At 39.2% G+C, this 10,816-nt stretch overlaps 3 protein-coding genes across 5 annotated transcripts in view; 2 read left to right on the forward strand and 1 right to left on the reverse strand.

Annotated features, from left to right (window-relative positions):
• Positions 1 to 224: 224 nt before the first annotated feature.
• Positions 225 to 3,532, forward strand: Ilk (integrin linked kinase). Of its 3 annotated transcripts, none has more exons than XM_018035138.2 (8): positions 225 to 322; positions 427 to 720; positions 895 to 1,060; positions 1,149 to 1,341; positions 1,432 to 1,512; positions 1,614 to 2,056; positions 2,144 to 2,374; positions 2,611 to 2,757. In XM_018035138.2, the coding sequence occupies exons 2-8, from the start codon at positions 632 to 634 to the stop codon at positions 2,755 to 2,757; spliced, it is 1,350 nt and encodes a 449-aa protein (XP_017890627.1). In that variant the 5' UTR covers positions 225 to 322; positions 427 to 631. The 3 variants fall into 3 exon arrangements, with proteins under 3 accessions (XP_017890627.1, XP_026674580.1, XP_026674582.1); XM_026818779.1 differs by having other exon boundaries at positions 240 to 366; XM_026818781.1 differs by lacking the exon at positions 225 to 322 and having other exon boundaries at positions 632 to 720; positions 2,611 to 3,532.
• Positions 3,533 to 3,662: 130 nt separating this feature from the next.
• LOC108631301 (esterase FE4) lies at positions 3,663 to 6,813 on the forward strand. Its single transcript, XM_018035139.2, has 8 exons — positions 3,663 to 3,994; positions 4,412 to 4,703; positions 4,808 to 4,993; positions 5,093 to 5,292; positions 5,367 to 5,523; positions 5,922 to 6,248; positions 6,328 to 6,472; positions 6,548 to 6,813. Exons 1-8 carry the CDS (start codon positions 3,761 to 3,763, stop codon positions 6,684 to 6,686), a joined length of 1,680 nt encoding a protein of 559 aa, XP_017890628.2. The 5' UTR covers positions 3,663 to 3,760; the 3' UTR covers positions 6,687 to 6,813.
• Positions 6,814 to 6,943: 130 nt separating this feature from the next.
• The window catches only part of LOC108631299 (myosin light chain kinase, smooth muscle-like), a gene marked incomplete at its 5' end in the record, with an annotated part of 19,605 nt that continues 15,732 nt past the window's right edge, over positions 6,944 to 10,816 (reverse strand). The window contains 5 exons of the mRNA XM_018035137.2: positions 6,944 to 7,886; positions 8,341 to 9,403; positions 9,781 to 9,904; positions 10,179 to 10,331; positions 10,447 to 10,646. Coding sequence (XP_017890626.2) covers positions 7,660 to 7,886; positions 8,341 to 9,403; positions 9,781 to 9,904; positions 10,179 to 10,331; positions 10,447 to 10,646 — 1,767 coding nt within the window. The remainder of the gene's footprint in view (positions 7,887 to 8,340; positions 9,404 to 9,780; positions 9,905 to 10,178; positions 10,332 to 10,446; positions 10,647 to 10,816) is intronic.

Consider the following 10,816-nt stretch of genomic DNA (forward strand, 5'->3'; position numbering starts at 1 on the left):
TTTCTAACCTAAATCAAAAACGAGGACCTTCGGCTTGTGTTTTGCTGTGGACATTGTTTAGTTTTAAAAGTAAATTAGACCGATCTGTGGAGAGCGAGATTTACGCTTTCGTGGGACGAATATTCCAGGCAGTACCGGCAATACCAAGCATAGCCACTTATAGTCGTAAGCATCGTATTTTGTACGTGTAGTTCTTATGACGTCATTTATCTCCTTCAGTACGGAGGGAGTAGTCAGAGTAGGGAGGGAGTTCTCAGTTCTCCTGGTCCCGTAGTATAGTCCTTTACTACTTGCTTACTGTACTAGCGCTGTACTAGTTAGTGTTAGTATGCCTGTGCTCCGATCAGAATAATTAAACACGATGCGGTACAGCTAAACAAAACGCCGCAGATTATTATAAAATAAACATACTATTCCTTCTTGCAGTTCAATGTCTGTGTAAAAGTCTCACTGCCAGTTAAATAATCTACAAAGTATAAATGAAGTGATTCAGTCTTGGTGTCAGTACAGCTCACACGGAAATATGGTTATATTTAGTATATGACGACTACAGTGTTTTGGAGCACGGTGCACTGCCACTCCCCCGTTATAATATATTAATCTCGATTTCTTCCGATAACCGACCAAGAAAATGGAAGATATTTTCCAATGGTGCCGCGAGGGAAATGCCATGCAAGTGCGCGTTTGGTTGGATGACACTGAACATGACATGAATCAAGGGTAAATACTGGGAGAACTCCTTTTTCGGAGATGTTCCACTCCTCAAGTTCTTGTAATAATATTTCTTTCAAACTATCAAATTCTTCTCTGATTCTTATGTCATTGATGACTAAATACTTCATTTTTCTGTAATATTTATGTGTTATTAATTATGATTCTATGTCCTATATATAGCGATGATCATGGGTTCAGTCCACTCCATTGGTGCTGCAAAGAGGGACATTTAAAATTGGCAGAGTTGCTAGTTAGCAGAGGAGCACGCATTAATGCTACTAACAGAGGAGATGATACTCCTCTTCATCTTGCTTCTGCCCATGGCCACAAGGAAATAGTACAATTGGTAAGTCGAGATATGAAATAAAAAATGTTTAAGAATATCTTATTGTTCCCTTGGTTCTTAAGGAATTTAATCAATATCGTATTCTCAGTTACTTAGAAATCGAGCCGACGTCAATGTGACGAACGAACACGGTAACACTGCCCTTCATTATGCATGTTTTTGGGGCGATCAAGCAGTTGCCGAAGAATTGGTAGCTGCTGGTGCTCGTGTGTCCATTGCTAATAAAGATGGGGATACTCCTTTGGATAAAGCAAGAGGCCATTTGGCTAAGAGATTACATGGTACTTAATCGCACATAAAAAGTTACATGAAATAATTACGAATATTTCGATCGATGAGCTGTCACGTTATAAAATTTGTTCTCCTCATAGATTTGGCTGTAGAATACGGGCAAGACTTAAAAAAGATCCAGTTCAAAGATCAGAGTTGGTTGGGTTTAAAAACTAGGAGTCGTAAGTAACATTTTATAGTTCAAATTTAATAGTACTTATAATATTTAATATTTTTATGTAATGGTACTTGTAGTATTTAATATTTTATATATTGTATTTAGGCGACGCTACGCTGTCCAGATACAAAGGGATAAATATGGCAGATTTGGCTCTGCGCACACTTTTAGCGAACACGCCAAGCGGCGAAACTTGGCGGGGCCGTTGGCAAAACAACGACGTCGTGGCGAAAATTTTGAACATACGCGAGTGCACTGCTCGAATCTCGAGGGATTTCAACGAGGAATTCCCGAAACTGAGAATCTTCTCGCACCCGAATGTATTACCCGTACTCGGCTGTGTCAATCAGCCGCCGCAATTAGCAACAGTTTCACAATACATGCCGCGTGGGAGTCTGCACAGGCTTTTACATGGAGGGACAGGTGTCGTCGTTGATACCGCACGCGCACTTAGACTTGCTCTCGATGTGGCAAGAGCTATGGCATTCCTACATGGTCTCGAAAGGCAGAACAGATGCAGATTTCATCTTAACAGCAAACACATTATGGTACTTATTTTTTTAATTAATTTCTAATGTATTATCATCGTGTTGCGAGAATCACCCTATAAATCATGTAATTTTATTCCGTCGCAGATTGACGAAGATTTAACTGCTCGCGTGAATATGGCGGACTCAAAGTTCTCGTTTCAAGAAGTGGGTCGCATTTACGAGCCGGCTTGGATGTCACCAGAGGCACTGAGCAAACGGGCCGCCGACATAAATCTCGAAGCCAGCGACATGTGGAGTTTCGCTGTTTTATTATGGGAACTCGCGACCAGAGAAGTTCCGTTCGCAGACCTTTCGCCGATGGAATGTGGCATGAAAGTGCGTCTGGAATTTTCATTATTGTCCGTTTGAACTAGATGTGTCGCAATATTCGAATCTTTGGGTAGTTCGACGATAGAACCGAACCGATACAATACCGAGAATTCAAAAGAATCAAGAAACTCGAATGTAGCCAAGCTACTCGAAATAATTTAGTAGTTATTAGAACACGCATAATTAGATACAATTTCTTGATTGTGTGATACTAAATTTGCATTTTTTGAATTTATTTCTAGATTGCACTAGAGGATCTACGCGTCAGTATACCGCCAGGGATATCACCGCATCTTGCTAAACTTATCAGAATTTGTATGAACGAAGATCCAGGGAAACGTCCCTCTTTCGAAATGGTCGTTCCCATTCTCGACAAAATGAAACGTTAATTTTTGATAAAATGCTTTTGTACGTCGCCAATTTACCGGAAGATGTTTTTCATTCCTAATGAAACGCCAGAAGACTAACTAATAAGATTGCAGTTATTAAAATTTAACCGACGCTCGATACAGTGCCTCGAATAAACTGAATTATATTTTTTATACAGAACCATATTTGAAGAAACGATGTGCCTCTCACGAATATTTATACACAACGAACAAGTTAGTTGTTATCTTCTATTTACGTACTCTTCTTATACTCCGAACATACATTATTCGAGTGTTTTCAAGTAATTATTAACTGCCTATCTACAACGTAGGTATAAGAGAATAGATCGAATGTTTTTAATTACGTATTCGATTTTTTTCTAAACAATTATTAACTATTTTAAGTATGCTACAAGGTAAACGTAAGGGAATAGACCGAGCGTCAAGTATATTTTTGTTAATCCCATAAGAGGTAGAGAAAACATGCTTTGGAGGCGTTCCCTCACATGTCAATAGAAAAGAGGAACTCTTCCATTCATTTTCTTTCTCTAAATCGCCTGGTTTCCCATTTGGACGGTCGGCCTATTTTCTTACGTACCACAATCGATTTTATATAGCTGTTGACTTGTCTATAAATATTACTGTTTATCAAATGTTAATCGCAATTAATACTTAATCGGACGAACGTCTCGCCTCACTTCGCTCCAAAATATTTATACGGCCAGCAATGTAAAAAGTTTATTTACTGTACAACTAAAATCAAGATGAATAAAACTATACACCAGCTGCAAGTGTATGTGATGTGCATAACGTACCTAACTATTCTCCTCTACATAATAAAGCGCATCCCGAAAAAAAGTTCCGCCTGTTCCCCCGACGAACCAGTAAATGAGCATGTTTAAGCTTGTAGTCGCTAGTAAATAATGGTTATTTAGAAATATGCATGTATTATATACTGTGCTAAGATATCTTATCTGTGACGTAACTATCGATATCTCTCTTCAGTTTGACTATAAGTAATCATATGATCCCAGTGGTACGCTCGCGCATCGCAGTTAACGTGCAATTTCTCTGCAAAGCACGTTTCGGTACTGTCAAGTCACCAACCTTAGCGTCGTTAGCGATGTCCGAGCCGGTAGTAACGGTGAAACAAGGCAAATTACGCGGCGCGGTGCTAAAAAGTGTTCTCGGCTCTTCGTACGTCGCCTTCAAGGGGATCCCGTTTGCCGCTCCGCCCGTCGGTGATCTTCGATTTAAGGTCAGCCTCCAGACCATCTGTTAAAATAGCTCACTGGTCTACGCTCCGTGAAAGCAACGTAAAATTTGCATAATTTTAACCTAAGCTTGCGTTGTTAAAAACGATAAAAATGCTCGCCATCTGGGTTCAACGATATCGAAAGAGTTGTGAATTTACCAGTAACTGCAAGATCATTCTATCTATGTTTTGTTGGGACAATAATTATCTTTTTGTAAAATGAAAATGTTGTATCAGGATTGATCTTCGTGTCTCCTGGGCTTCACACAAGCTTATAGACACGTTAAATTATGCATGATACTTGTTTGAATGTCTTTACATTTTTTTGCATTTCACATTCCAACGAGGCGGTCGTGACTGTACAGTCCGTTTACTCCTATCTCACGCTTCCTGTTTGGAATCTCTCTTGAAAATATTTAGGATCCGCAACCACCCGCGCCATGGACCGGTACCAAGGACACTACGGAAGTGCTCGGTTATTCGTGCCTCCAATTAGACGAACTTCCGCCGTACAGCCCTATCGGCAACGAGGACTGCCTTTATTTGAACGTTTATACAAATTCCCTGACTCAATCGCCGAAAGCAATCATGTTTTGGATTCACGGAGGCGCGTTTTTAGTAGGAAGCTCGAGTTTCGAGTTGTTTAAACCCGATTATCTTCTCGCGAAGGACGTCGTCGTTGTCACGACTAACTACAGGCTCGGCGCATTCGGTTAGTTTCTAATTAATGTAGCTCCCGGAGAATGATTAGAAAATAATTAATTGTCTCCAATTTTGTGTGCGAATGAACTATTTTAATTTCTTTGAACCCCGAAGGATTTTTTAATCTGGGTCATAAAGTCGCCCCCGGGAATCAAGCTTTGAAAGACCTGATCGCTGCTTTGGAATGGGTTAAGGAAAATATAGCCAAATTCGGCGGTGATCCAGGCAACGTAACTATTTTTGGTGCTAGTGCTGGAGGAGCGTTATCTCATGCCTTGATTGCATCGCCGCGTGCGAAAGGTAATATTTAGGTTTCACGATAAGATTAATAAAGAAGATGACTGAAGAGAATGTAGAGCTTCACGAGATCTCGGTTTAATACGATATATTTTACTTTAGGCCTCTTCCATAAAGCGATTCTGCAGAGCGGAACATTGAACTGTACTTGGGGCATGAATCAATGTCGACCAGAACGTTGTTTCAAACTCGCGTCGCTCCTTGGAAAGGAATCCACCGATCCTATAGAAGTTGTCGAATTTCTGCGGACGGTGTCCGCTGAGGACATCGTCAAAGCTCAGGCCAACATCTTAACACCGCAGGCAACGAGACTTTCTTCTTAATTTCTATTTCGGGAAACGTGGATAAATAATTGGGGAATGTTTTTGTATCTCAGGAAACGGCGTCTTACAATTTAGCTTTCGGAGTGAACAGCGATCCGGTAGCGGAGAATCCAGTTTTGCCAGAACCGATAGAACAAGTGGTTGCCGAAGGCGCGGATGTTCCTGTGATGATTGGTTCTACATCGCATGAATTCATTATGTTCTTCAAGGGTGAGTGTTCATTTGAACATAGTTCTTTTTGGTACAAAGTATAACTACGATTACACAGTATCAAATTTCTTTGCAATATTCACTAAGTGATCCTTATAGAGTTTCTTTTAGAGAAAAAGTAGAAATGTTTTACCATGTATCGTTCCCGAAAAATAGCAGTTTCTGTAAAAATGAATGATTTTGTGGAAAATATTACATGAAGACTGAGAGTATGAGAAAGCTTTGGACTGTGTTATCAGTTACTTAATGTGATTGATTAGTTCATATCAAATGTGCGATCGAAGATTAAATATTTGACTACATCTGCGGTTATTTCCATTATGCGCTAAATCATGAAGATTTATTTATCTCATCTCTTCTGATAGTAAAAAATAGCGCAATGTTCAATTTCATTGCAGATAAAAGCCCGAAAGCGATGGCTATGCACAATCAATTCCTACCACGGCACGTGGAAAATCTGGCAATGTTGAAAAATTTAGATCAGTCTCAGTCAGAAAAATTATTGGCTGCGGCGAAGGATCGGTATTTCGATAATAAACCGATCGGAGAAGAAAATATACTAGGCCTTGTAGAGTTTATAACCGACCTTTACTTCGGCATACCTGCAGCGGTGTTGATAGAGGACCGTGTGAAAAAAGCACGCGCGCCTAATTATCTTTACAAATACTCATACGTCGGTAACGAGAAAACGGCTACCGATATTCTAGTGGATCGTCTTGTTTCCGGTAATTGTACTTTTCCAGCTGTTATCAAACGTTTTCGTACTCAATATATTAAGTTACAACGTTTATTCTGCGCCTTTAGGAGCGTCTCATGTAGACGAAGTAGCGTATTTGTTCTATTTGCCGCGTTGCAAAACCGAAAATCCGGATCCGCCGGCGCTTGGAACGAAGGACAGAATTACCATGGAACGAATGACTAGATTGTGGACGAATTTTGCAAAGACTGGGTAAATGAATTTTTCAGAATTCTTAATATCTGTTACGCAGTTACCAAAAAATGTTCAAATAATATTTCGACGCAGGAATCCCACTTCGTGTCAGGATGAATTTGTTAACGTCACTTGGAAGCCTGTCACGAAAGACGAACTGAATTATTTAGACATTGGCGATGAATTAAAATTACAGCCCCTTCCCCAACACCTTTTATCGTCCAAACCTTGAGAGAAACTTAATATATACATATATATATAACATATATATATATATATTATATATGTATACATATACACATACAAATATGTAACTGAAATTAACGTAAGAATACAGGAACGTGAGTGTTTTTATTTCATGTCCTTTTTTACTCACATGTAACATATAATAATAATAATAATAATAATAATAATAATAATAATAATAATAATAATAATAATAATACATGTAAACTGCTTCTTACGTCCACAAGAAAATTAGAAGGTGCAAAGGATATAATAAATACATTATATTTCTACACTTGTAAAATGTTGCTATTTACACGCATCGACTAAGCAAACGATTTCTTATCGCTTGCAACGAGTTCGTAAATTAATCTCAAAATTTTCAAATGATCATATCTACAAGAAACCAGTAAACTTGTTAAAAATCGGGTTTCGCTTTTTGTTGCTTATTCTGAGTAAATAATTTCGAACGAAACGTTAAAAGTGAGACAAACATATTAACAATGGGATTTGGCATAATTATACTGTGACTACGTTATCGCCTTAGATTACGTAAAACTGATAAGAATCATTTTTAAAATAAATACCTCTTGGGACTAAGCTTGTTTGTGCCACATGTTAATTCCTCGATATCGTATCGACTTTATCCATTAATATTTACTCGTGTGTAACATTTGTACTCAGAATATATACAAATATTATATTCAATAATTATTATATTATTGAAGGTGTATTTATTATTATGTTCTTCTTCTTATTAATGTAGTAAGTACTGAAGTTCCACGATTTATGCGTGGCAGCGAAAGGATCAACATCTTAAATTAATCTTCACAAATGACGCGCGTGCGTTTCGATGTTTGAAAAAAGGATTAATAAATCGTATCTAAAATAGCGGTTTCACGTGCGATGTCGCGTGGAGATTCAGTCGAGTCCACGAATTTATCAAACAAAACGTTGAATTTTTATTACCGTGCACGAGTTTATTTATTCCAAAAGGCAAACGCTTTTTGTATCCTCTCGTTGTGCGGTTTTCCGGGTGTGACGGGAGCCGCGGGATACGTCCGCTGCGGCAATTGTGGCGGAGTCACTGGCGATTTCGATGCCTCTTTCTCAAACAGTTTCGCAGTACGGCTTACGTTCCCTGTTGGGACGAACTTGCTACGAATCCGTCCGATTAACAACCTTGGGTCCTCAATTTCCTCGGACACTGCAAACAAATTTTTTATTACTTATCCTACATTTTGAATATAATAGGAAAACTAATAGAAATGTTTCTTTAAAAATAAATTAAGATTAGAATAAATAATTGTATGTTGTTTAAAATAAATAAGACAGAAACATTTGCATTAATAAGTATAAAGTGGAACATTTATCACATCTATTGTATTTTTAAAACATGTCGATGTTACTAACTGTACGTTTCGTTATTAGTAATAATAGTCATTATTTCCAAAAGCAAGAATTATTGACTTTCCTCTTTCTAAAGAGGTACCTGACGACCGGAAAATATTCTCATATAAGGACGAAAAATGTATTCCCGTAAATCCATATTTTTGGCTAATTTTGTGGGTAACATTGACAGTCTACCTTATCGCGTAGTTATCGGAGTCTACCTTCTTAATTAATGTAGAAAGAAAAGAAAAAATATACATTGAACACACCTTCATGCTGCCGATTAATTTCACGCGAAGCTTTAGTCACACCACTCAGCGTAGATACCTCGATACTTCCTTTGGCATGTTTCTTTGCGTCAGGAACCTCGACATTCTCCATGTTGCTCGATATTTCAGTGACTTCTTCGCGCGACGTTCGACGGCTTTCAAACCGTTCCACTTTTTGCAACACATTCTTAACATTACCGTTATTATTCTCGTTGTCCGTCTCCTCTTCCTTGATGGACGAAATACCAAGCTCATTCACTTGTTGCGACGACGCAGACAAATTCGACGCGCAATCTCCAATCCCAGAATCCCGAGAATCACCCCTAAAAACTCGACGCGATTTCTGCGGATTCGTTTGATCTGTTTTCTCTTTCAATTCCTTCTCAATCTCTGTGATTATGTCTTCCTTCACTCCTTTCTCTTCGATGTTCCATTTGAAGTCCTCTTTAAACGAGTTAACAACTTCCTCGTCGATTGTCAACTTCGCAGCGATTTCATCTGAGAGATCTCGACAACTCGGCTCATCCTCGATATCCACGTGTCTCACAGTAGACGTGATTTCTTCCGTAATCGACACCCGCTCTTCAATTTGATATCGTTCCACAATTTCGGTTTTCTCTTCAATTTTCTCCATAGGAAGCGTCTGTTCCGAGCGAACTTCAGAGCTTTCAATGATAGTATCAGTTTCTTCTCCGTTCCTTTGTGAACACGATGCCGCTTGATCCGCCGGTTCACTTTTCAACGACTCCTCAAGGTCTGACGATGCGCTCGTCTCCACTTTTTGAGGCGAGTCTAATGTTTCCTCCGGTACGATGTTTACCTCTGTTTTGTAACAGAAGGAGTACACGCTTCTGGCTCGTGCGTCTGGCTCGCCGGGACTCGTTCCGTTCCTCTCCGTTGCGCGACACGATTCGTTCGGAGACGTTTCGACTGTACGCGGAGTTTCCATTGGGTTCAAAGGTTCCGACGTTGGCGAGGAATCCGCGGTTGCTGTTGGACTACGCCTGCTGTTTGCCGAAAGGATTGCCATCCTACCCAGTGCACGAATGGCGTTTCCTGTTTTCTACACAGCAACAAAAGCGCAAGACCACGCGACACGTCAAACTCATGCTTTTATTATTAGACTAGCATTCCCCGTCGCGGTTTCTTAATTATTATGCTATTGCATATACTATATATAAAGCTATTGTCCAAACGTTAAAAATACTTAAGTCGTTTTTTAAATGTTAATTAAACTTTTAAAGACGTAATTTAAATTTGCTAACATAACAAACGCTTTCTTCTTATATAATAAGATTAACAGAATATTTAATATTCTACTTTGTTTCTAGCAAAGTTGTAAAAGAATTTAGAATTTCCATACTCAACCAAGCAATATTACAAACATCGAAACATTACAACACTGCAAACAGCAAAATGGAATATTGAAATGATTCTTACCTGCCACTTTCTTCGTACGATGAATTTCTTCAATTTCTCTGTCGGCAAGGCTATCCTGCTCATGGCCTCCGCATGTTGCGCCATCCAAGGATGCTCCAAACATTGCCTCGCCGAAATTCGCAATCTGCAAACCCATTTACATAACAGACAGTTCAAATATTTTAAGTACGCTATGATTCACAGAGGTGTGCGATCACCCGAAGATATTCAGAACCCGATAATCGGCCCGGGACAGATTTTCGGAAATCTCGACATACCCGAGAATCCCGAATATTCTAAAGAAATCTCGACATTTTCGGGAACTCGTTCCCCGATGACGAGAAAAATTCTCGTCCCGATGTGATCCGACATTTTCGAGCTTTCCCACACCTCTAATGCTTTATCTATCGAACGCGTACTCCTTTCGTTTAACAAGCAGACGAGTGATAAAGTCCTTAGCGTCGTTCGAGATCGCGTCAAAGGCCTCATCCTCCAAGTCGTAGTCGGCCCGAGTGATGTTGGCAAAAGTTTCTGCGTCATTATCTCCCATGAATGGCGACAAACCAGTTAATCTGAACATTTACGATCATAGTTGCTGTTAATGAACTCTTGAAGAGTTAACACTTGCTAGTGAAGTGTCCGACAATATCGTAAAGACACACTTTAATGAGTATTTTAATTGCTTACAAGACATAACAGATTACACCGACGCTCCACATGTCGGACTCGGTGCCGATTGGCTCGTAACTTATGATTTCAGGTGGAATGAACTCCGGAGTACCGAAGAGGACTCTGATCGGTGTGTCCGGCTTCAAGGTCTGCGCCAAGCCGAAGTCAATCAGTTTGATCTGGTGGGAAGTTCGAGTCCTGCACATTATGTTCTCTGGCTATAAAGAGAATCGTACGATTAAAATTTTCTTCTTCCTGATTGGGTGATAATTAGTCTACGGATTTTTAAATATTTTTTGTAATTCATAATATGTATATATTTAATAATATATGTATAGATATACAGTATTATTCACTGAATAGTTTAGTATAAATTTACGATATTCAT

This window comes from Ceratina calcarata, unplaced genomic scaffold (assembly GCF_001652005.2).
Source record: "Ceratina calcarata isolate Rehan_Ccalc_2016 unplaced genomic scaffold, ASM165200v1 scaffold87, whole genome shotgun sequence".
Lineage (NCBI taxonomy): Eukaryota > Metazoa > Arthropoda > Insecta > Hymenoptera > Apidae > Ceratina > Ceratina calcarata.